The 27,931-nt window shown below is 33.8% G+C and overlaps 1 protein-coding gene across 1 annotated transcript in view; it reads left to right on the top strand.

Moving 5' to 3' along the window:
• Nucleotides 1-27,931, top strand: part of LOC149804702 (dynein axonemal heavy chain 6-like) — a 393,112-nt gene that overhangs the window by 125,790 nt on the left and 239,391 nt on the right. The window contains exons 32-43 of the mRNA XM_089933221.1: nucleotides 10-97; nucleotides 923-1,176; nucleotides 6,981-7,212; nucleotides 7,354-7,622; nucleotides 9,540-9,806; nucleotides 12,106-12,283; nucleotides 13,397-13,636; nucleotides 16,263-16,490; nucleotides 17,566-17,604; nucleotides 19,871-20,200; nucleotides 22,713-22,968; nucleotides 27,672-27,840. Of these exons, the coding sequence (XP_089789347.1) occupies nucleotides 10-97; nucleotides 923-1,176; nucleotides 6,981-7,212; nucleotides 7,354-7,622; nucleotides 9,540-9,806; nucleotides 12,106-12,283; nucleotides 13,397-13,636; nucleotides 16,263-16,490; nucleotides 17,566-17,604; nucleotides 19,871-20,200; nucleotides 22,713-22,968; nucleotides 27,672-27,840 (2,550 nt within the window). The remainder of the gene's footprint in view (nucleotides 1-9; nucleotides 98-922; nucleotides 1,177-6,980; nucleotides 7,213-7,353; nucleotides 7,623-9,539; nucleotides 9,807-12,105; nucleotides 12,284-13,396; nucleotides 13,637-16,262; nucleotides 16,491-17,565; nucleotides 17,605-19,870; nucleotides 20,201-22,712; nucleotides 22,969-27,671; nucleotides 27,841-27,931) is intronic.

Here is a 27,931-nt window from a genome sequence, read left to right as displayed (position 1 = left end):
TCTCCATAGACATCTGAAGTTAGGTCTTGCAGACTGGCAGGGACTAGAACATGCAGACTGGGTACTGAAACATCCAGGCCAAGTTGTCCTTACTGTGGTATGTGATTTGAATTAACTTGATTTTTCTTTATAATAATATAATAATAATAATAATAATAATAATAATAATAATAATAGTAATAATAATAATAATAATGACAATGAATTAATTAAAAAGAAGCAGCTCATTTTGTCAATATAAGATATTTTGTGGATTTATTCATGCAGTCAAAATTGCATTAAACACTCCACACAAAAAAAGAAATGTCAGACGAATGGCCCTTAGTGTGTAAATTGGGGGAGGGGCATTTGCATAATGCTGGGAATGAAAGTAAAACATTATAATAGAAAAGAAGACAAATTTACCTTATTTCATTTCAGTGCATTGTTATAATTATCACTAGTATATATGTATATGTATATATATATATATATATATATATATATATATATATATATATATATATATATATATATATATATATATATATATATATATATATATATCATTAGAAGCCAAGGTTTATCATTTAAAACATGAGAGATGCCTAGGAGAAATAGCATTGGACCAATGGATCATGTCGGTTTCACTTTGATTTCAATATCAAAGAAGTAAACACTGAGATAATACATTGGAATGAAATCATGTCCAGGTGAGAGTGCTTGTTGCTAAAGGCTTCACTGTTACCTAGAAACCAAAGAACATTTTTTTTGCCATTCAGGCTTGATGTGAGTATGGCTAGATCTTATGATAATCTAAGTTGAATTCTCACTAGTAAAAATACACTCAGGAGAACTAGGCAAATGGATTGAAGTAAAGTTTATAGGTACATCATACAACATTTTATTGAAATCTTAACCTTATTTTCTGAATTTCTTGTAGGTTCAAATAATGTTCAACAAAAATGTTGTGAAATGCTTTGAACAAGCAGATCCTACCAAATCCTTAATCAGGGTTGGAGAGGGCATGAAGGACTCCCTGTACAAATTGGCAGGACTTGTATCTGTTCCAAACTTGCTGGAATATCAAAGAATGAGTATTGAGGCTCTGCTAACCATCAACGTCCATAACAGGGACATTGTTGATGGTATGATCAAAGAAAAAGTAGTGAAGGTTGATGATTTTGAGTGGACTAAGTAAGTAACATTAAAATTGAGCCTCATTCTCCTACTTCATCCCTGTTTTCGCACTTATATATATCTTTTTTTAGCTTCGTTTTGTAACTGAGGCTGATTTTTTTTCATGGTTGCATAAGTGATAAATTTAGATCAATTATTGTTTTGATTCTTTATTTGAGTTCAGAGAATTTAATTCTATCTTTCTGATCATAAGGCGTCCCTGCCACCCATTAATTAAGTTAAATTCCCTGTGTAAAACGAGCTACAGTTTATGTGGATTCTTCTATTTCTTTGTCTACATTGCAACGAAACAATCACATTTCCTCTCTGTAAACACTTAAACTACCCTACTAGAGGTTGAAAATTCACTAGCTCAACGTGAAATGGTGAGTGAAAATTTCCTGTGGTAAGGTGAATTTTCCAATCACTGGCCCAATTGTTTGAGTGTTGAATCAGGTCTGAGCAGTGCCTCTCTTTAATGAAAAGGGTGTTGCCGAGAATATTGTCAACTTCATTCATTGAAGGTCTGTACTTTCTAACTTAAGTTTATTTTCCTTTTGTTTTGATTGTGCTCATACGAGCGCTTGAATTTCAATCTTCTGTACTAATTAACACATATGAGAGACAGAGAAAGTGGACTGGTCTCAATTTATAATTATTTACAACTGGTATTCAAGGGTCACATAATAAATTTCAGAGAATAAACTTTAACACAAAATTCACATTTTTAATATTGTAAACTATGTTTAGAGTTTGTTGAGGAAGAGCATGTCAATATTTTTAGTAATTGCCTGGCAGAAGAAGTGGATTTTTAGAGATTTTTCAACACCTGTGTACACCCTTCCTTCTCAGACTGGTCATATTTTGGTTATAAGCAGGTCATTCAAGTACTTATCAAACCTCTGGATGCTGACAACCTCCAGGCTGTCAGGGTTCTCAAAATTCCTATGAATTTGAGGGTTCCATTTTATCCCTTTAAAAAACAACATTCCTCTAAAATCCTATATTTTTCAATTTTCAAGATGGCAAATGTTCAGTGATCAATTTATTTTGATTTTATCCTTACAAATCTCTGTTTTTAGTTGTTATATCTCTCTTGATATTATTCACTGAAACTCATCTTGTATTCCTTTCACCTTACTAGACAAAGATGTTATGCTACACAGTTGTTTCCCTTGTTAGAAGTTTGGGCAGCTTGTGCCAAGGACAAAAAAGAAACAGAATGTGAAAATATTGAAGCTGAAATTTTCATGATTTATGTTTTTGACAACCACCACCAACATTCCCCATTTCTACTACATAATTCAAGCATGCATATTTGTTATCTCCATACATTTCATTACTTATATATACTTGTATACCACTGGTAGTGTTCATTTTTTATGCTATGGTAATGGATTTGAATTTTTTTCCCCTTATTCATCATTTATTATCAAGAATCACAGACATCAAGGTCTTTGCACATTATATTTGAATATTTATAAAATTGTTTGCTTCATTTTTCTGATCATGTACTGCATACTCAGCCGAACATACTTGATAAATAAAATTTATAATCATGTACTACATACTCAACCAAACATACTTGATAAATAAAATTTCTGATCATGCACTGCATACTCAACCTGACATACTTGATAAATAACATTTCTAATCATGTATTACATACTCAACCTAACATACTTGATAAATAAAATTTCTAATCATGTACTACATACTCAACCTAACATACTTGATAAATAACATTTTTAATTATGTACTGCATACTCAACCAAACATACTTGATAAATAACGTTTCTGATCATGTACTGTGTACTGAACCTAACATACTTGATAAATGAAATTTCTGTTTAAGTAAAATGCAAAACCACAACAGCAGAGAAAGGGCTTCAGTTTATTAGGGCTTTCTTTTCTACAACCACCATCTACTGTAGATTATTCTTGCAAACAAACCCCTTGCAAGTTTAGGGTGTCTGAATCCCAAGAATGCAAACAAATGTCAAAGTGAATCTGTGATAGAAAAATATAAGACAGGTTGTACTTTTCCCATAAGATAATAATTTGCTTTAAATTATATGTATTCCTAATTCAAAAGTCTTTTCCTCCATGCCAGAGCAGAGATTTACAATTATTATAAAAGTCAACTTGTCCAGGGCAAGCTGAATGAAAAACTGAACTTGCCCTTGGGAAATTTGAGCTTGCCCTAAAACATGTTGTCTCATGTGTAAAAAAAACAACAGATAAAATATGGGATATATTTAGGGAAATTGTGTGATATTTATTTTAACTTTTGTTTCTTTTATCTTTGTTGTCATCTTAAAATCTTGTGCTGACAAATACAGTTATCAAAAATATATATGTAAATAATTCATGTAGATAGATATGTAGATATGAAAGGATTGGAATACAGATATAGTTAGAAGCTCAATAACAGTTTAATTTTCTGGTCAGTTGTCTTGTGCAAGCTTGTATAAAATTAGTAGATTAAACCATACATTAGAGCTAGACAGCAATTGTCTTGTTTTTATTGCTTAGATAAGATAGCAGGCTGATCTCATCGGCTACATCAGCAACAATGAAAGCCAGACTGTTTGTAATCATTTATTTATGCTCGTAACTGAAGGGATTTGTAAACACTTATTTTTTACTTAACAATTATCATCTAGTCACCTTGAAATAGCAACACTCATCAAAATATTTTAGAAGTCAAATTTTGAGATTGAGAACACTTATTTGTGTCCATTTAATTGTTTGCCAAGTGGTACATTTGTATCCATTTAGCTGTTTACCAAGCAGTACATTTGTAACCATGTAACTGTTTGCCAAGTGGTACATTTGTATCCATTTAGCTGTTTGCCAAGCAGTACATTTGTATCCATTTAACTGTTTGCCAAGTGGTACATTTGTATCCATTTAGCTGTTTACCAAGCAGTACATTTGTAACCATGTAACTGTTTGCCAAGTGGTACATTTATATCCATTTAACTGTTTGCCAAGCAGTACATTTGTATCCATTTAGCTGTTTACCAAGCAGTACATTTGTAACCATGTAACTATTTGCCAAGTGGTACATTTGTATCCATTTAACTGTTTGCCAAGCAGTACATTTGTATCCATTTAGCTGTTTGCCAAGCAGTACATTTGTAACCATGTAACTGTTTGCCAAGTGGTACAGTTGTATCCATTTAACATTTTGCCAAGTAGTACATTTGTATCCATTTAACTGTTTACCAGGCAGTACATTTGTATTCATTTATAACTGTTTGCTAAGCAGTACATTTGTATACATTCAAATGTTTGCCAAGCAGTAGATTTGTATCCATTTAAATGTTTGCCAAGTGTAACATTTGTATCCATCTAACTGTTTACCAAGCAATACATTTGTATCCATTTAACTGTTTACTGCTTTCAGTACATTTGTATCCATTTAACTGTTTGCCAAGCAGTACATTGGTATCCATTTAACTGTTTGCCAAGCAGTACATTGGTATCCATTTAACTATTTGTCAAGCAGTACATTTGTATCCATTGAACTGTTTGTCAAGCAGTACATTGTATCCATTGAACAGTTTGCCAAGCAGTACATTTGTATCCATTTAACTGTTTGCCAAGCAGTATACTTGTATCCATTTAACGTTTTGCCAAGCAGTACATTATTATCCATTTAAGTATTTGTCAAGCAGTACATTTGTATCCATTGAACTATTTACCAAGCAATACATTTGTATTCATTTAACTGTTTACTGCTTTCAGTACATTTGTATCCATTGAACTGTTTGCCAAGCAGTACATTGGTATCCATTGAACTGTTTGCCAAGCAGTACATTGGTATCCATTTAACTATTTGTCAAGCAGTACATTTGTATCCATTGAACTGTTTGCCAAGCAGTACATTGTATCCATTGAACAGTTTGCCAAGCAGTACATTTGTATCCATTTAACTGTTTGCCAAGCAGTACACTTGTATCCATTTAACATTTTGCCAAGCAGTACATTGGTATCCATTTAACTGTTTGCTAAGTGGTACATTGGTATCCATTGAACTGTTTGCCAAGTGGTACATTGGTATCCAGTATCCATTTGACTGTTTGCCAAGCAATACATTGGTATCCATTTAACTGTTTGCCAAGCAGTACATTTGTATCCATTGAACTGTTTGCCAAGCAGTACATTGTATCCATTGAACAGTTTGCCAAGCAGTACATTTGTATCCATTTAACTGTTTGCCAAGCAGTACACTTGTATCCATTTAACATTTTGCCAAGCAGTACATTGGTATCCATTTAACTGTTTGCCAAGCAGTACACTTGTATCCATTTAACATTTTGCCAAGCAGTACATTGGTATCCATTTAACTGTTTGCCAAGTGGTACATTAGTATCCATTGAACTGTTTGCCAAGTGGTACATTGGTATCCAGTATCCATTTAACTGTTTGCCAAGTGGTACATTGGTATCCATTTAACTGTTTGCCAAGTGGTACATTTGCATCAGTTTTCTGTAATTATCAAGTAAACAATATATCATTAACACTTCTGTATTTTCGAATGCGAATCATGCTTTGAATGAAATCAACCTGTTGGTTAGTTGTTAGATACAAGTGCCTTTTATTTCCAAACACACCTGTCAAAGAAATCTGACAAGTTATACTATTAATGATTAACACCTACTCTCCTTAAAATCTTTGACATGCTTTAAAGCTATCTCCATTGTTTTAGAGTCAGCAACATCACAAAATGCTAGAGGCTTGTTGAGAACCTGAAAGTCGGTGAATCTTGGATACATACAGATATTACATTTAAAATGTAGCAGACAAGTTACAATATAAATATTTATTTCTTATTTTGTCAAAACTTTAAATGAAAAATATTCATATTTTTATGTCTGCATGAGAAAATGTGAGACTGACCTTGACATTAATTGCAAGATGGAAATAACACACAACAGATGGAGAATAAAACGGAGTCCAGTTAATTAAAAGAAGAATTTGGTGCATATAATCACTAAATAAAGGTGTATATGTAATTTGGCAGGATCATGGGGTATAAAACTTGCAGAACATACATTATGAATAGAACATGACCATTTTCTCCCTCACAATCTCTTTCTCATTTTCTTTGTCTGTCTGTCTGTCTCTCTTTCTCAATCAATATTTTGTACATGCCCACAGACAGGTATCCTGTGAGTCAGGCAAGTTGGTTTGTAAATACCTGCAGAGTAAAATATATTTTTTATAAAATTACTCAGTTATTTTTGAAATATTCATACTCTAGATTTTAAGAGTAAATTTTCTTGTGTATGATTCAAAACTACATGCCAGGCATCATGTTATAAATTGTTTACTGTATTTTACAAGTCTTGTCACTGATTTGATATGTACTGACATTAAATTTAGTGCATAATGAACAAGAAAAAAGGATATGGGATGGCTACAAGGGCCATATATTCTACTAGTACACACAAAAATAAAATTTTTGTTTGTGACTTTTTTGCAATGAAGTCTTTGCAAAATGCTGTTTGTATTTAGTAAAGAATGTTCATGATTAGTGATAAGTCTTTAAAAATGATCTAATATTAACTTTAATTGCTTTATATATTTTGAAAAGATCAGATGTTTTCTTATATTTTGAAAGAAAATTATATATTTTACCTATATTTTCATAACAGAAACAATTTCTATATTCCTTTTTTTAGTGACATATAAATTAACTTGACAGCCTGCACTTCTATAACAAATCCAAATGTTTTTGTCCCAAATCTGGATGTTTAGAGAAGCGTATCACAAACCATATTTTTAATAATATAAAATTTCTTCACTTTCAGGCAGTTGCGATATGAATGGGATGAATACACTAACAACTGTCAGGTGCTACAGAGCAATGCCTCATTTCAGTATGGCTATGAGTACCTTGGTTGCTCCTCTCGACTTGTTATCACACCGCTCACAGACAGGTGTTACCTGACCCTTACAGGGGCTTTACATCTGCATCTGGGAGGCTCTCCTGCAGGGCCTGCTGGTACAGGAAAAACTGAGACAGTTAAAGACTTGGCAAAGGTAGGTAAAACTGACATTTTGGGCACTAATATCAAAATTTTTCCTGAATTTCCTAGATTGTAATATTTAGTGTTCAATGAAGTGATGGAATTCTCATTAACTTTTAGTATTATTTTCAGTTGTTTGTATTTTATTCTTTAGGCAATGGGCAAACAATGTGTGGTGTTCAACTGCTCAGAGGGGCTGGATTACAAGACTCTTGGGAAGTTTTTCTCTGGATTGGCCCAGTCAGGGAGCTGGTGCTGCTTTGATGAATTCAACCGAATTGATGTGGAGGTTCTGTCAGTAGTGGCACAGCAAATTCATACCATCAAGACTGCCAAGGATTCCAACACCCTCAGATTTATATTTGAGGGAAGGGATATCAAACTGAACATGACATGTGGATACTTCATCACCATGAACCCAACGTAATTCAACAATTTTGTTTCTGTTGGTTTCATGTCACTTCTAACACTTTATTGACTGTATCTTGCTGAGTAAGTGAGGCTATATGCCTTTCCCAAGGCCACACCAAGGCAGTCAGCATGGACTGGCCTGGGCTGGTATCAAACCATCAACCCTTGGATTAAGAGTCTAATACAAAGCCAATGAGATATAATAGCTCCCCTAACGCAAGTCTATAAAGTAAACAGGAATTACTGATGATCAACTGAGTTTCACTGAGGTTGTTTTTTCTTTTACATGAAGCTTCTAATTATACTGTATTAAAATTGGATGTATGATTCTGCTTCTAAAATTACCAACCAATGAAATTGATGTTCTAAATACATGTCTGTCATCTCAATGAAATGGTCAATATTTGATTTAAAAGTATTTTTTTTACCTATATGCATTTATGCAATCGATTGTACAAAATAATGGTATTAAAAAATAAAGGATTTTATATTAGTACTCATTTGAAATGAACTTCATAAAAAATGCAATTAATTAATATTTTTTGCTGGTCCTAATGAGCAATAGATTCAAAATTATTCAATTTCTTTGATAAATTACATTCAGAATAGGCATAAATGTAATATTCTGTTTATTGCATGATGCAAAATACTGATTTTATATGATAAAACTGCAGAACAGTACAGTAAAATGACTTTTGAAATATGTTCGGAATGCCTCAGTCAATTTGCCTTGGCTTCATTTTGTATCATGACATTACAAGTGATGTCAAGAGGTTTTATATGTGTTACATATAGAAATATGTGTTATATGTAGAAATATGGTACATATAGAAATGTGTTACAACAGAAATGTGTGCTATATGTGTGTTATATGTAGTAGAAAAGTTGTGATATCCTTATAACATAACACATTAATGTAATAAATGATTTATAAAGCTGACACAGTGGATCTGACCTATTCCTGTTGCATGATTAATATTGAGAATACGGAGTTGTTGCTTCCTATACTTGGCATATGTTGCACTTATGAAGCCAGAGGATGTTAATGAAAAAAGTTACACAAGTTATTAATATTCATTTTCACTTCTTTAGACAATCTAAAATATGCATAATTTGCTGGAACAAAAAACTTAATGATCATGAGGTGGCAGGCAGGAAATATGTTTCAGGAACTAATTAGTACAGTCAGACTTGTCTAAAATAGTAAACTATAAAACTGGTAAAAGCAGGCTTTTATGTCCAGATTGGTCAATAAGGCTGGTAGAAGCAGGCCTTTATGTCCAAAATGGTCAATAAAGCTGGTAGAAGCAGGCCTTTATATCTAAAATGGTCAATAAGGCTGGTAGAAGCAGGCCTTTATGTCTAAAATGGTCAATAAGGCTGGTAGAAGCAGGCCTTTATGTCTAAAATGGTCAATAAGGCTGGTAGAAGCAGGCCTTTTATGTTTAAAATGGTCACCAGTAAGCTTGGTAGAAGCAGGCCTAATGCCTGAAATAGTCATCATTACCGCTGGTAGAAGCAGGCCTTTATGTCAGAAATGGTCATCAGTAAGTTTGGTTGAAGCAGGCCTCATGTCTAAAATGGTCATCAATAAGTTTGTTAGAAGCAGGCCTTATGTCTAAAATGGTCATCAATAAGTTTGTTAGAAGCAGGCCTTATGTCTAAAATGGTCATCAGTATGGTTGGTAGAAGCAGGCCTTATGTCTAAAATGGTCATCAATAAGTTTCTTAGAAGCAGGCCTTATGTCAAAATGGTCATGAGTATGGTTGGTAGAAGCAGGCACACACACACACACACACACACATTGGTGATTGCACTGGTATAGAGGTGACCTTAAAAGCAGGTTAATGTTAATTATTGTATTTTTGGAAGTGTTACATGGATCTTAACATCTATAATTAAAAAATTTATTCTAATTATACCTACAGTTATGCCGGACGAGTGGAGCTGCCAGATAACTTGAAGTATCTCTTCCGCCAGGTGGCAATGATGGTGCCAGATTATGCCCTCATTGCTGAGATCATGCTATTCTCTGAGGGATTCAGGGCTGCGAAGTCACTGTCAGGAAAAATTGTAAACCTGTATCAACTGGCCAGCAGGCAGCTGTCCCAGCAAGATCACTATGACTTCGGCATGAGAGCCATTAAATCCGTTCTTGTCATGGCTGGACATGGCCGACAGGCAGCTCAACAAAGGTTAGATGAGAAAGAAAATGCTACAACTTCATAGGAACACTAGGCACTATAGTCACTAAACTGTCTGAGCAAAATATTGAATTCCTGCTCAAATTGCAAAACTTGATCTTTTTAAAATTTCAAATGAGGCTTGAATCTTGACATATATGGCATTATCTGCTTTTTTTAAAATCTTTTTTATTTCAAGTTCTAAATTGAAGTTTGGCATTTTGAGTTTTATGGACAAAAAGTAATTTTACAATAAGGGTTCAGATGGTGTTGAAAGTGAACTTTTGCAAGAATAAGGGTCCAGATGGCATTAAAACTGAATTTTTGCAAGAATAGAGGTCTAGATGGCATTAAAACTGAATTATTTGCAAGAATAAGGGTCCAGATGGCATTAAAACTGATTTTTGTTGCAAAAATAAAGGTCCAGATGGCATTAAAACTGAAATTTTTTCAAGAATAAGGGTCCAGATGGCATTGAAACTGTATGTTGTGATAATATGGTCTTGATTGTATTGAAACAACATTGTGATAATGAGAGTCCAGATGGTACTGAAACTGAATGTGTGAAAATAAAGGTCCAGATGGTATTGAAATTGAATGTATGAATAAAAGAGTCCAGCTGCAATTGAAATTGGATATGAGAAGGAAAGTCCAGATGGTACTGAAACTGAATGTGTGAAAATAAGGGTCCAGCTGCAATTGAAATTGGATATGAGAAGGAAAGTCCAGATGGTACTGAAACTGAATGTGTGAAAATAAGGGTCCAGCTGCAATTGAAATTGAATATGAGAAGGAAAGTCCAGATGGTACTGAAACTGAATGTGTGAAAATAAGGGTCCAGATGGTATTGAAATTGGATATGAGAAGGAAAGTCCAGATGGTACTGAAACTGAATGTCTGAAAATAAAGGTCCAGAAGATATCATTTTTCTATCACAGTTTAATTTCATCTGATCCTTGTTTTAGTCAAAACCCATTTTTCTCAAACTGCAATGCTTGAAATATGTCTCATCTAATAGTAGTTAACAGAATTACTGTTTCCTGACAGATGTGTCATTTGATTTGAAATTAAGTATAGAAATGTATTTTCTTGTCCTTCTTGTCATTGTACCCCATTTTAATGGGATTGTGCTAGATAGACAAATATTTATAATGGTGCACAAGTGTCAAATATTAAATAAGGTATAAATGTCATTTGGTAAGCAGGAATTAGTTGTGAAAAATGGTACTATGAGAGGCCACCTGTCTCGGGAGACCAGATTTGCAGCGTACAGATCTATTTAGGTTATAGTGTTAAGACCTGTAATGAGACCACCTGTTTTGAGAGACCATGACTTTTTGGCAGAAGGGGTGGTCTTTCAAGACTATTTCTACTGTACTAGTTGTTGATTCAGATCATTATGTCACTAGTTGATGCAGTTCATTGTTCATCTAAATCATTACATCAGTAGTCAAGCCAGATCATAATGACAATAGACACTCTAGATAATTATGCTAATAGTCAGTACATTTCATTATGCCAAATTGTTCATCTAAATCATTACATCAGTGGTCAAACCAGATCACTATACCAGTAGGCACTCTTGATCATTAAGCTAATAGTACAGTTCATTATACCTATGGTTCTTTAGGATTATTGCACCAGTATTCAAGCAAGATTATAATGCATGCCAGTAGTCATTCTGTATCATTATTCCAGTTGTCAGTAGAGTTCATTATGCCAGTGGTTCATTCAGATCAGATCATAATGCCAAAGTCACTCTCTATTATTATTCAGATAGTCAGTACAGTTTACTAGGTTAATGGTTCAATTAGGTCACAGCACCAGTAGTCAAGCCAGATCATAATGCCAATAGTCTCTCTAGATCATTAAATCATTCCAGGGTAGTATTATATATGCCATCAGACAATCTAGATCATTATGCTTATAGTCATTCCAGGATAGTATTATATATGCCATCAGTCAATCTAGATCATTATGCTGATAGTCATTCCAGGGTAGTATTATATATGCCATCAGACCAGGGTAGTATTATATATGCCATCGGACCAGGGTAGTATTATATATGCCATTGGACCAGGGTAGTATTATATATGCCATCAGACCAGGGTAGTATTATATATGCCATCAGACCAGGGTAGTATTATATATGCCATCAAACCAGGGTAGTATTATACATGCCATCGGACCAGGGTAGTATTATATATGCCATCAGACCATGTTGAGATTATTAAGCAGAATAGTTTTCACGTCAAGTCCTTTATGCAAATGCTGCTTAAAATTTTCAGTTTGATTTATAACATTTTATCAGGACTGATGGCAGCATTGCGGAGCTGACAGAAAAAGATGAGGCACACATCCTGATCCATTCCCTGAGAGATGCCAACATGCCCAAATTCCTGGCTGAGGATGTGCCTCTGTTTGAGAGCATTTTGGCAGACCTTTTCCCAGGAATCTCACCCCCAGATGTCTCTCATGGTGTGCTAGAGGTAACATTGCATGTAGTGTAATGGACAGAATTTGCAGAAAGATTTATGACTAGATATCCTTACTATACTAGATTTTGTTTTGGTTTTTGTCTATTAGCTGTGATTTCAGATGGTCATTTAATCTGACTAATTTGCAAAAATTGACAGATTTATTTCATATCAAATAATGTACTGGGAACCATTCACTTGAATGTCAAAATTACCAGATTTATTTAATCTAAATAAATGTAATGTCTCAATATTCATATCATTAGTTTCACTCAGGTGAACAAGTACTTGACAAAGTCCATGTTTTTTTCCATGACTTGACAGAGTCCATGTTTTTCCTTTAACTTGGCAGAGTCCATGTTTTTTCCATGTTTTTACAATGACTTGACCAAGTCCATGTTTTCCCAATGAGCTGAGTGAGTCCATATTTTTCCCTTGACTTGGCAGAGTCCATGTTTTTTCAATGATTTTACAATGACTTGACCAAGTCCATGTTTTCCCAATGAGCCAAGTCCATGTTCTTCCCATGAGTTTCAGTGATAGAAACTCTTATTGATCAGTGAAACCTAGTTATAGAAGGCAGTATATTTTGTTTTTTTTACATTTTGACAGGTGTTCTTTATGTGGATGAATCACCTGGAAGTTTTGTTTTCACTGATACCTGTATGTAAACATGCATTACATTCCTCTTTGCCCTTGACAATGTATAATAAACTTTTAATCAAGATATACAAATATTGAAATACCTTGAATAGATAACATTTATAGGCCAGACTTAAGAAAAGGGGGTAAAGAGCAAGTGACCTCAATACAGAGGTGTCTGCAGAGGAAAGTTTCACTGTTAGTTAAAGATAAAAAAGAATGTCTTCTGTTCACATAGGACAAAACAGTTATGCAGTGGAAACTGTCTGAACTAACACCTGTGTGTTCTTAACTGTTTTCCATTATTTGTTCTCTTTTGTGTCTACATCATACAGTTTTCACTGTAAGATTTTCATAAGTGGATTATGTAAGATTCCTCTCTGGACATGAAATTTATAAGGAATTTTGCTGTATTTAAAAATTAATTGTCACTTGAATTGTACTCAAAGTTTTGAGTTAAAGTTATTCTTGCTTTTCTTGTAGAGAGCTGTCAACATGGCAGTTCGGGATCAAAATCTACAGATATGGCCAAACCAGATAGAGAAAGTGAAGCAATTTTACAAGCAGATCCTGGTGCGACATGGTGTCATGCTGGTGGGGCCCACAGGTGGAGGCAAGTCAACTGTCAGAAATATCCTACAGAAGGCCCTGGTTCTGATGCCTACAATCCAACCACAGGATCATACAGCAGAAGAGGGAGGAAAGAAACATCATCAGTATGTGGTAAGTTGTGAGGTGAGAGGGTGTGTTGTCTTTTGGTAGGCTTGTCAAGGGAGAGGCATTGTGGCCATGCAGTGGACTTGTCAGTAGAGAGGCACCATGGCCTGTGGTAGATTCTTTAAGAGTTAGGTACCATTGTCTAGCTGTAGACTTGTCAGTAGAGAGGCACCATGGCCTGTGGTAGATTCTTTAAGAGTTAGGTACCATTGTCTAGCTGTAGACTTGTCAAGAGAGAAGCACCATGTCCTGGTGGTAGGCTTGTCAAGAGAGATGCACCATGGCTCAGTGGTTTTATTGCCAGGAAAAAGGTACCATGGTCTAGTGCAAGACTTACTGAGAACAGTATCAAGGCAAAATCGTTCACTTATTCAAGAGAGGCACTGTGGCCTGGTGATAGACATGTCAAAAAAAAGTCATAATAGCCCAGTGGTAGATTTGTCAAGAGAGAAGCATCATGGCCTAGTTGTAGGCTTGTCAACAGAGGTATCATGGTCTTGTGATGGTTATCAAGAGAGAAAGAGTAACTACGGTTTAATGTTAGACATAAAGAGAGAGGAACCATGATCTAACAGTAGGTTTAATAAAAACAGAGGCAATATGGCCTAACAATAGGCTTGTCAAGATAGAAATACCATGTCCTAGTGCTGGGCTTGTTAAGAGAGAGGCACAATGGCCTTGTGGTAGGGTGGAAGGATTGTCAAGAAAGTGGCAGCATGTTATAATGGTAGGCTTGTCAAAAGAAATGCACCATGACCTAACTATATTCTTGTCAAGAGGGAAGCACCATTAACTAGTGAAAGACATGTCAAGATTGTGGCACAGTGGCCTAGCAGTAGAGAGGTACCATGACCTAGTGGTTGATTTGTCAAGAAAGAGGCATTGTTGCCTGGCAGTAGACTTATCATGAAAGTGGCTCTTTGGCCTAGTGTTAGACTTAGTAAGAGACGGGAACTATGGCATAGTTGTAGACTTTCATAGATGCTCCCAGAGTGTGCAGTTGAGCAAATCATACAAAATTTTGTATGAGTTAGCACACTTGGAGAGCAGTTTTGCACAAGAACTCTAGTAAATTAGTTGAAAGTTGTACACATGATAATGTACTTGGTGCAGTATACTATTTTTGTTTGACCAGTCACCCTTATAGTGCTTGTTGCAACATCTGTTTTTCAGGTAGGCAACTGTTTACTGTTTGCACATCTGGGTTCTTCAGCTGGACATGAATGGTTGTTCAGTTAAATTTGATTGGCACATTGTGCCCTGGAACAAGCATTATATCATAGTTTGAACCTTGCATCAAGGAAGCTTTACAGAAATGTGTGTTTAAGCATGGGCTTCATAGAAAACCCCAAATGGCTTATTCCAAGTGTGGTGCATCATCAGATCACAATTTTATTCAGCCAATACAGACTGATGGTAGTGATGATGACAGTAACTTTTAAAGTTATGAAGTAACCCAGATTATTGGAGTTGGAAAAGTGTTAATGGCTACAGGGCTACATTGAAGCCAATGTATATGCTGCACAGACAGAAAGAGACAGTGTGCTGCTCATCCCCCTTTAAGTGGTATTTCAAACTTAAATGTACATAAGGCAGAATAACAAGCCTAATTAAAATACATACAATTTAAAGTAGAATGCAATTATTTCTTTTCTTAAACAATGTAGCCCTGTGGGATGATGTTCTACATATAATGTGCCATTGACAGTACTCTACGCAGAGGACTATTAGACATGAGCAGGCATGTAATGTGTAGTTGACAGTACTCTTACATAGAGGACTATTAAACATGAGCAGGCATATAATGTGCCATTGATAGTACTCCACACAGAGTACTATTAAACATAGAAAAGACATGTAATGTGCCATTGGCAGTATTCTACATAGAGGGCTATTAAACATAGAAAAGACATGTAATGTGCCATTGGCAGTATTCTACATAGAGGGCTATTAAACATAGAAAAGACATGTAATGTGCCATTGGCAGTATTCTACATAGAGGGCTATTAAACACAGAAAAGACATGTAATGTGCCCTTGGCAGTATTCTACATAGAGGGCTATTAAACATAGAAAAGACATGTAATGTGCCATTAGCAGTATTCTACATAGAGGGCTATTAAACATAGAAAAGACATGTAATGTGCCATTGGCAGTATTCTACATAGAGGGCTATTAAACATAGAAAAGACATGTAATGTGCCATTGGCAGTATTCTACATAGAGGACTATTAAACATGAGCAGGCATATAATCTGCCATTGAAAGTACTCCTATTTCTAAAGGCACTTTGCACCTACATTGATTTGGATGCTGTACAAGATCATTCTTGCTTAGGATCCACACAGAAAATGTAAGGGTTTTTGAATATAGATCTGTTTTCAATATAGCTTAATTATCAATTGCTGTTATTTGAAAATACCATAGAAATCTAATTTTTTCACATGCTCTTAAATTTCGATAAAAAGTAGCAGTACATAATTTCTAACAATAGTCAGACTAGTGGTTAATGTAAAAGTCCCTAAACAGCTCAGAAAATAAGCTATATATAACCCAGATCTATGGTTTTATGGTGGATTTGGCAGGTACAAAATTTCAGTTTGATATTGTATGAAATGTTGTATTATTTTACAGCATAATCGTGCCAAGAAAGGCCATGTTGAGGTGTTCACCATAAACCCCAAGTGTGTCAAATTGGGAGAGTTGTATGGGGCAACAGATCCTAACACATTTGAATGGACAGATGGTCTGATTGCAACTGCTACTCGAAAGTTTACCAAGGAACTCGGACAGACGTCTTTTCAAGTGGAGGATGGTACTCGACCAAACTCTGGAGTCACTAACATGACAGATTTAACACGAGTAAGTATTTTATGTCCCCCTGCTGTAAATAATTGAAAGCTAAACAAAACAATTTATATGTGCATGTACACAAATCGCCTCAAAGGATTATTTAGTACTCATGGTGATATGTAAATTTCAGTCAGGGTATTATGATAGATGTTTTAGCAGAGAAACATTTTAGGAAGAAACATACCCAGATATCCCAACATTTTCTATTACTAATTTCCATAACCTTGTTGATAGTAAATATTTTGTTTTCTATGTTTACAATCTTAAATTATAACCAAATGGGTTAATTAGCTATTATTTCCCAAATAATCAACATCTGTCATTACACTATGTATAGTTTACTTTGGATATAAAAGAAAAACTTCAGATAGTTTGTTTGATTTCTTTTCTCAATTGTACCAAAAAGCATATTCTCTCATTTCAGCCACTACATGTCTCACCAGTTGCTGATATTTCAGCTACTACTTCTACATGTCACACTCAGCACTGATATTTCAACTACTACATGTCACACTCATTGCTGATATTTCAGCTAATACATGTCACACTCATTGCTGATATTTCAGCTAATACATGTCATGCTTTGTGCAGATTTATTTCAGCCACTACATGTTATATTTTAATGGTGATACTTCAGCTACTACAGGTCACACTCAGTGCTGATATTTCAGCTACTACAGGTCACACTCAGTGCTGATACTTCAGCTACTACAGGTCACACTCAGTACTGATATTTCAGCTACTACAGGTCACACTCAGTGCTGATACTTCAGCTACTACAGGTCACACTCAGTGCTGATACTTCAGTAAATAACATACAACATAGCAGGAATTTGTAGTAGTGGAGCCATGTTAGCAATGCAGTGATTTCAGATTAGGATCATCAAATTTACCATTTAAATTGTTGAAGTATGATGTGATTTACAACTGCTAAATCATTAGCGTCCAAAATAAAAATTTCTGTTTTATTTCTCTTTTGATCAAAATTACCAAATGTCATCTGCGGAAAATACTGGCTGTATGATATGTCAAGTAAATCTATTGTAATTTTGTTGTAAAATGTTTTTGTTCCATCATAATTTAGCCCATGGAGGATGAGTCAGGGTTACCCCACTTAAATGAGGTGAGTCCTAGTTCTACAGCTGTTCATGAAATTCAGTGTATCGCCTGCATAAGCAAACACAAGGGACTGATAAAAACCTTGTCATAAAAGTTGAAGATAGTAGTTATCCCAGTGTGGTTCTGCATCAACTACCTATGTCTCTGTCACTTTTGCAAGCGAGACTAGAATCATGTTACTGTTTGCATGAAGTTAACTTTGGTTTTTAAGTTTTTTGAGCAATGTTTACAAGAATTGTGTGATAGGGTGGACAATTAGCATTAGTATGAATATTGTGTGCAGTGTTTACCAAACGTTGTGTTATGGAGTGGGCAGTTAGCTTTAGTTTGAATTTTGTATGCAGTGTTTCCATAAATTATGTGATGGAATCGGCAACTTTAAAAGTGAACTTGTTGAGTGTCTTGTTGAACTAATACAAGAATTTGTTTAATAAAATGGCTGGTTTTTAGAGTGAAATTGCTATACAAAGCTACATTTTTAAATACTGCGATCATTTGTGTTTTTTTTAATAAATTATTTAGAAACTTGTGTGTTGTAAGTGGTTGCAAAGGACTGGGCAATGAATGAGTGGCTTTAGCATTACACTTACTTGACCAAGTGACATTTTCAAATATTTTAGTCTATTTGTATGTTTATGTCTGTGTGTGTGTGTGTAGCAAGCTTTCCCACTTTCAGTCAAGAACTGTTGATCTGGACACATCTACAACTGTAATACAATGTTTGATTAGTTGAAATTCGTGGCAAATACCCAAGGGACATCATCTGGCAATTTGTAGTCATGATGCATTTTGTGACAAAAATATGCTGTCAAATGACAGTAACTCAATCATCAGAAATTAGTCACTGCCAGAAGTTAAATTTCCATGTAAAGTTTGCATGTGAAAAACAATGATTCTGGAATAGACTTTCAGTGCCTGTATTAGTCTCTTAGCTTCTCTCACTGTGTTGGTTTATTGTATGCCAGTCTATTGCCTAAAAGTTTTTGAATGATTTTATCTGTGTTGCTTGTGAAATGGTAAATTTTTATAGACAGTTCACCTTTATTATAGCACCCTTCATTAAAATACAATTCTGGATTAAACATGGTCACACAGTGAACTATGTTGAAAAACAAATTGAAAAATCGTTGGACGACCAGTTTTCGTCATCTTAAGTTTTATATGAACACTTCATTCAAAATGGGCATAACTTGCTATTAAATTTGGTATTTGTCACTTATCAACCACTGCTATGTTCTGTACTTATCAGCAACTTTACTTGCTAAATATTTATAGAACACTCAAAACTATCATCAGTATCAAGCTAATGGGTCAAGTTTTCTAGTTAAGCTTAGTATCTTTACCAATCTGACAATACCTCTATTTCTAAGCATATACAAATTAATTCTACTTCTGATCTCTTGCAGTGCATTTGTAGATAAACAATTGCCTATTTGTCTATTGAAACTGGTGATTTGTAAATTAACAATTGCCTATTTGTCTGTTGAAACTGGTGATTAGTAAATTAACAATTGCCTATTTGTCTGTTGAAACTGGTGACTTGTAAACTTACAATTGCCTATTTGTCTATTGAAACTAGTGATTTGTAAATAAATAATTGCCTATTTGTCTGTTGAAACTGGTGATTTGTAAATTAAAAGTTGATTATTTGTCTATTGAAACAGTGTGATTTGTAAATAAAAAATTATCTATTTGTCTATTGAAATGGTCATTTGTAAATGAATAATTGTATAATGACTCTATTGTCTTAAACTAACAGAAAGAGTGAAAGCCAACAAGTTTTGTAAAATTCAACAAATAATTTATTTCCCTCGAATACAAAGTGAAAATTTAAAAAGATCTTACAGTATTGTGTAATAAATCCCAAATGGTCCTCTATGTTTTATCACATGTCCAAATGTATAAAGTTCCAACTGAATTTGAGTGGTATTCAAATTAAATTCCAATATTGAATGTGTTATTGTGCCTGTAGTCTCGAATATGCCAATGTGCCAGTGTCTTTGTAGTGTTGCAGTGTACTAACAGTCTTTTTATGAATTACAATAATACAATCCAAAAATGTTTTTATCTTAGTCCAAGAATGTTAACAATGTGCACTTTGTATTTCCGGTGAATACTAATTGGAATAAATAATTCCACCCAAATGAAAAACTGAACACAACAATAAGACTGATCCTACTTCAAGATATTAAAGCAAGAATGAGTAATTTCTCAAGTAAAAAAAGGTCAGCATATATTCATATGTCCAATAAATTATTTTCTTACAATAGCCGAGCAGCATGACCTACATGAGTGAGGCAGGGGAGACAAATCCTCATACTATGGCACCTGGTGGAATATCAAGTCATGACAAAGCTGGAGAAAAGAAGGAATCCCATGAATCCAGCTCAGTGAGTGAATGGCGCTGGCTTGTTTTGGATGGACCTGTAGACACACTTTGGGTCGAAAACTTGAATACCGTACTTGATGACTCTAAAGTGCTATGCCTTGCTAGTGGAGAGAGAATTGGTCTGGCCAATGGCATGCGTCTCATCTTTGAAGTGGACAATCTGTCCCAGGCTAGTCCTGCCACAATAAGCAGATGTGCTATGGTCTACATGGTAAGACTATGCAGATAGATTTTAATAGCTGAAGTTTTCTATTATTCATCTTTTAACCAGCATTCCCTCACTATAAGACCCTACATTATAGCACAGTTTCTGTTATAAGGTGGATATTTTCATGTATCACATTTTATTAAGGGGTAGTAAAAGAGACTGGATGATAATGTTGTTCAAACCTTCCTCCTGGATTCTCTGAGCAAATTCTGGTCAGAACTGAGTTGTTCTTGATGGCCGTAACATAGTATTGTCAGAACTCTGTCTGACGCAGTTTGACCACAATTAAAGCTTGTCACTATAGTGTAAAGAAAAATGTACATTACATTAAGGACTGACCATTTCATTAGGGAGGAGGGGGTCATAATTTTTTTCATGCTTTATGGGGGCTCTTACAGGCAATACAGTAATACTAAATTCCTTTGTCACATATGGGTGTTAACACAATTTCTTTATCAATGTGTAAACTTCAGTGTGTGCTTATTTATTGTTTGTCAGTTAGTCTGTTTGATGGCTAAATCATCCTAAAAAACATGGATTGATTAATAGTTGTTATTTTAACATGATTAAGATAACATATAATAATAATGTGAACTAATCTGAATGTTCCATTTACTGTGTTGAATATGTTCTGGCCTGTCCTGATGTTACATAGAGATTATGCTGCTGTGTCAGTGTTAAGACTAATGTTGATATGGTGTTTGCAATATATGCAGAGAATGAAATGCTCCCCCTTGCTGGTGTGCTATTCAAAGTCAAACATCTCGCTTAAAAAAGGAATCACACTTGAATACTGTTCTGACTCCTGAAGTAATTGTCTTGTGTTTTATATATATACAATATTAATCAAACTTCAAAGTAATTGTCTTGTGTTTTATATATAGACAGTATTAATCAGACTTCAAAGTAATTGTCTTGTGTTTTATATATAGACAATATTAATCAAACTTCAAAGTAGTTGTCTTATGTTTTATATATAGACAATATTAATCAAACTTCAAAGTAATTGCCTTGTGTTTTATATATAGACAATATTAATCAAACTTCAAAGTAATTGTCTTATGTTTTATATATAGACAATATTAATCAAACTTCAAAGTAATTGTCTTGTGTTTTATATATAGACAATATTAATCAAACTTCAAAGTAATTGTCTTGTGTTTTATATATAGACAATATTAATCAAACTTCAAAGTAATTGTCTTGTGTTTTATATATAGATAATATTAATCAAACTTCAAAGTAATTGTCTTGTGTTTTATATATAGACAATATTAATCAAACTTCAAAGTAATTGTCTTGTGTTTTATATATAGATAATATTAATCAAACTTCAAAGTAATTGTCTTGTGTTTTATATATAGACATTTTATATATAGACAATATTAATCAAACTTCAAAGTAATCTTGCTGCTGTTCATATACTTCTCAGATATCCTCAGTAAAGATGGCTTAAACATTCCCATTCAAGGCAATGATGTTTAATATCTTTTGTTCTTGAATATGCATATCATTGAATTATTGATGGTATAACCTAAAACTAATTGGGTTGTTCCACTTTGTGAACTCTACTGATGCATATTAGTGTAATGAGCTCTCCCACATCAATCTTCAAGAGCTTAATACATCACCATAGCTATTGTAAGCCAATTTAAGGTTCTGAGCTACTGTTTCACTCTTTGCAGAAGGTTAGATTTTTAAAGAATATAGTATTTCCTATGTTGTCCTCACTGGTTATTTAAAGCAGACTGTGTGTATCTTAAGTATTGGTAAAATAACATGTAATTACCATTATTTTGGTTATAATGAATGGATGTAAATTGCTTTATTTGACAGCTTGGCTTTACTATAGATGTTTACCTCTGAAAAAGGTTGCTAGCTCTGCTTGGTCATTTTTACATTCTGGATTTAAAATATGAATTTAGCTGTATATTTAGCTGTATTTAGCATAAAATTAACTGTATAAACTGCCATAAGGATAGGTTTGCATGAAAACTGTTTACCATTCAAAGATACTACACGTTATGGACATATATTGAGGTGGTTGGTGTGTTTTTTAAATATGATTAGTGAAAATTGTGATTTTTTAGACATGACCATAAAGTAGAAAAAAATCATGTTTTATTGTGACACATCATGGTATGGAAAGTATGCCTTCCACTTGTCCACCACGTGTACATGCGTAGATGAGTAGGTAGGTAGTTGAGTAGGCATGTATAGATGAATTTATAAATGGATGAATGCATGTATGTGTAAGAAAGTATTTTCGATGTATATTTATATAAATGTATGTATCTATCTCTCTGTACATTGGCATGTGCTTGATGTCCGATCCAGGTTCATCCAGGTACCATTGGCATGTAAATATCTTATGATTTATGTATACTTTATTTCATGCTAAATCTATGAAAATAGAGAAGGGCATCAACGATCTTTAGCTGAGAGTAGCAACATTTTGATTTTGATTTAATTTTCTTTCATTAGTTATTGCTTAGACTGGTGATCTATTTTTCAGGATCCAGTAGACCTTGGCTGGAGACCAGCTGTCAAAACTTGGATTCAGAAACTGCCACGAGACATGCCAGACAGTGGAAAGCGCCATCTGCAGGCATTGTTTGATTACAGTATAGACAAGGGCCTTAAATTTATTGAGAGACACATTGCGTTTGCAATGTTGGCAGCTCCTGAGAGGACTCTGATTGCATGTTTATGTCATATTATGTCAGCTTTCTTTGACTTCATGCAGAAACATGGTGGCTTTGGAAGCCCAGGTATAAATTTTTTTTTACACTATTATTTTATCATTTCAACGTGATTTTTATTTTTGGACTATTTATAAAAGATTTATAATTTTTCAGTGTAAATTTCAATGCAAAGTGAAAAAAACACGGCTTACTTACAATGAAACCTATTTTCACTGTTTTCAGTAGGGTACAAGATTGTGCAATTACACCCTAAATTTAATAAATCACCCTTAAAATTGTGAAAGTGAGCATTAAAAGGAAACAATCTATTTGTGATGAGCGTAACAAAAACCTGTAACATGCATTAATATTCACAGAATTTAATCTGATCAGGTAATCACTTCTAGATCAGCTGCTATAATCAAGTGCTGACTAATTGACTTTTTGCAACTGAGTAGTGAAATGACTTGATTATCTAGTTATTACAACAATTTTGTAACTGCACTTGCCGAGTTTGTACAGCATTGGAAACGTAGGTTTTGGTATTTGGTGGCAATGTGTCCGCTAATGCACACAATGTAGTTTGATTGTTATAACACACTGATTATAAAGATAACCTACAGTATGTTTTATCTTTAATCATTGAAAGATGTTTATCACACACATTGGTTGTAACATACTATAAGGAGTCTGTTCATTAATGTGACACATTTATTGAAATGTACTATAAGGACTCTATTCATTAATGTCACACACATTTGTTGAAATATACTATAAGGAGTCTGTTCATTATTGTGACACATTTATTGAAATGCACTATAAGGACTCTATTCATTAATATCACACGTTTGTTGAAACATACTATGAGGAGTCTGTTTATTAATAACACCTGTATTTGTTGAAACATACTGCAAGGAATCAATTCATTAATAATACATACACATTTGTTGAACCATACTATAAGGAGCCTTTTCCATAATAAGACACATTTATTGAAACATACTATAAGGAGTCTGTTCTTTAATATAACATTTTTCAAACCAACCTATAAAGGGGTCTATTCATTAATAACTCACACATTTGTTGAAACATCCTATAATTGGTCTATTTATTAATTGACACACATTTGTTCAACATATTATAAGGGGTCTATCCCTTAATTTGATAAATTTGTTGAAACTTAATATAATTGGTCTATTCATTAATTTGACACACATTTGTTCAACATACTGTGAGGGCTATATTCATTAATGTCACAAAAATGTATTGAAACATACTATAAGGAGTCTGTTCATTAATATCCCACACATTTGTTGTAACATAATATAATTGGTCTATTCATTAATGTCACACACATTTGTTGAAACATAATATAAGGCATCTGTTCATTAATATCCCACACATTTGTTGTAACATAATATAATTGGTCTATTCATTAATGTCACACACATTTGTTGAAACATACTATAAGGAGTCTGTTCATTAATATCCCACACATTTGTTGTAACATGATATAATTGGTCTATTCATTAATGTCACACACATTTGTTGAAACATAATATAAGGCATCTGTTCATTAATATCCCACACATTTGTTGTAACATAATATAATTGGTCTATTCATTAATGTCACACACATTTGTTGAAACATACTATAAGGAGTCTGTTCATTAATATCCCACACATTTGTTGTAACATAATATAATTGGTCTATTCATTAATGTCACACACATTTGTTGAAACATACTATAAGGCATCTGTTCATTAATATCCCACACATTTGTTGTAACATAATATAATTGGTCTATTCATTAATGTCACACACATTTGTTGAAACATAATATAAGGCATCTGTTCATTAATATCCCACACATTTGTTGTAACATAATATAATTGGTCTATTCATTAATGTCACACACATTTGTTGAAACATACTATAAGGAGTCTGTTCATTAATATCCCACACATTTGTTGTAGCATAATAAAATTGGTCTATTCATTAATGTCACACACATTTGTTGAAACATACTATAAGGAGTCTGTTCATTAATATCCCACACATTTGTTGTAGCATAATATAATTGGTCTATTCATTAATGTCACACACATTTGTTGAAACATACTATAAGGAGTCTGTTCATTAATATCCCACACATTTGTTGTAACATAATATAATTGGTCTATTCACTAATTTGACACACATTTGTTGTAACATACTATAAGGAGTCTGTTCATTAATATCCCACACATTTGTTGTAGCATAATATAATTGGTCTATTCATTAATGTCACACACATTTGTTGAAACATACTATAAGGAGTCTGTTCATTAATATCCCACACATTTGTTGTAACATAATATAATTGGTCTATTCATTAATTTGACACACATTTGTTGAAACATACTATAAGGAGTCTGTTCATTAATATCCCACACATTTGTTGTAGTATAATGTAATGGGTCTATTCATTAAAGTCACACACATTTGTTGAAATATACTATAAGGAGTCTGTTCATAAATATCCCACACATTTGTTGTAGCATAATATAATTGGTCCATTCATTAATTTGACACACATTTGTTGAACATACTATAAAATGTCTATTCATTAATAACCCACAAATTGTTGAAATGTACTAGAAGGGGTATATTCATTAACAACACACAAATTGTTGAAATGTACTAGAAGGGGTATATTCATTAACAACACACAAATTGTTGAAATGTACTAGAAGGGGTATATTCATTAACAACACACAAATTGTTGAAATGTACTAGAAGGGGTATATTCATTAACAACACACATATTGTTGAAATGTACTAGAAGGGGTATATTCATTAACAACACACATATTTGTTAAAACACACTATAAGGAATCTATTCATTAATAACACGCACATTTATTGAACAAACCATAAAAGGGGTCTATTCATTAATAACACACACATTTATTGGAACATACTATGATGATTCTATTCGACCGCTGCGGTGGCCTAGTGGTTAGAGCATTCATCTCAGATGTGGGAGGTCATGGGTTCAATCCACAGCTGAGTCATACCAAAGACTTACAAAAATGTTGCTAACAGCTGCCTCGCTTGGCGCTCAGCTTTAAGAGGTTAGTGTTAGGACTGGAGGTCTGGTGTCAGGATAATGTGACTGGGTGGGACATCATGCTACATGTCTGCGGCATGATGCCTCAGTGCTAGACATCACTATTAACTGCCACACTGCAGACATCGTAGCGATATGACTGAAAAATTGTTAAAGCTACGTTAAAAATCCAAATCACACACACACAGAGATGAGTTTATTCAATAATAACACACATTTATCAAGATGTACTATAAAGGGTCTAGTCTTTCATACATTGTTTGAAACATACATTAATTAATAACACACACATTTATTGAACTAACCATAAGGACACTATTAATTAATAACCCACACATTTGTTGAAACAAACTTTAAGTAGTCTATTTGTTAATAACATGTTTATTGAAACATACTATAAGAGGGTCTATTCATTAATAACAAATTTTTTTAAACATACTATAAGGGGTCTATTCATTAATATGACATACATTTGTTGAAACATACTATATGGAGTCTATTTATAAATAACACACACATTTATTGAAACATACTAGAAGGAGTCTTCTGAAATCAAGTTTATATATTTGAAGATTATAGAGTAAAATGGAGGAGAGCATAAAGAGTAAAATGTAGGAGGGCGATATAGTTACGTCTTTAAAAATTTAATGGAAGTCACGTAGCGAACAGTGAAGCTATGAATAAAATGAATAACACAGTTGCATCATAAGGAAAATTTCCTATTCTGACAAAATGCTAGGTATGATTGATAAAAAGCCCAAAGTTTTCAAAAAGGATTAAGTGATGGATGGGTGGATACAAATTTTAAGTTATTTCCTTTCATATGTTTCTAACTAACCAATAATGATACTGACACTTCCAGGTATTAAAGGGACATTTAAATTAAATTTATGAACAAGCCTTTTAGCTGAGAGCCTTGGTGAGAAAATAATGGAATTATTCACTGGGTTTCATGAATGTATAATAAAGGTTCGTTAGTGTAAATAATATGGTAGTCATGTGATAACATATTTGCTATGGTGCCTGAGGATGCTGCTAAATATATTGTGTATACAATTGAATGTGTTCATAAAACCAAAGCTGTGCAGATATCCTTTTGCTATATTTCATTTTCTCATCTCATCTCTATAGTCATGAGACAAGTGTCACCTTTCTGGTGGTGACTATGATGATATCATCAACGTGATCATCAACATTGTTAAAGTTTTGGCAAGTTGGATATCATATGGGCACGGAATACATGATAGATATGGGTGTGGAATGCATGATAGATATGGGTGTGGAATACATGATAGATATGGGTGTGGAATACATGATAGATATGGGTGTGGAATACATGATAGATATGGGTGTGGAATGCATGATAGATAGGGGTGTGGAATGCATGATAGTTATGGGTGTAGAATACATGATAGATATGGGTGTGGTATACATGATAGATAAGGGTGTGGAATGCATGATAGATAATGAGTGTGGAATACATGATAGATATGGGTGTGGAATGCATGATAGATAAGGGTGTGGAATACATGATAGATATGGGTGTGGAATACATGATAGATAAGGGTGTGGAATACATGATAGATATGGGTGTGGAATACATGATAGATATGGGTATGGAATGCATGATAGTAGGGACTCACATACTCCACTGCAGAATATTTGTTTACTTTTTAGATAAAGAGGAAAGTGTTTACCAGGATAGTGTTGACATGAGAAGTGAGAGCCGAGGATCAAGTCACAGTTCTTCTCGTCACAGTCGCCGAAGAAAGACCATGAAGAAACAATCTAAGAAAAAAGAGGAAATGGAAACCATAGAAGAGCAATCAACCAAAAGTTCTCATATGTAAGCTTTTTTTGTTTGCTTGTCAAAAACTGCCTTTGATAACAAATTCAAAGGATCAGTATATAACTTGAAATACTGATATGTTTAATTG

Source organism: Sinohyriopsis cumingii, chromosome 2 (genome assembly GCF_028554795.1).
Source record: "Sinohyriopsis cumingii isolate HCF-2022 chromosome 2, ASM2855479v2, whole genome shotgun sequence".
In the NCBI taxonomy this organism is placed as follows: Eukaryota; Metazoa; Mollusca; class Bivalvia; order Unionida; family Unionidae; genus Sinohyriopsis; species Sinohyriopsis cumingii.
The sequence above is the reverse complement of the archived record's forward strand: the minus strand, read 5'-3'. Positions and strand labels throughout refer to the sequence as shown.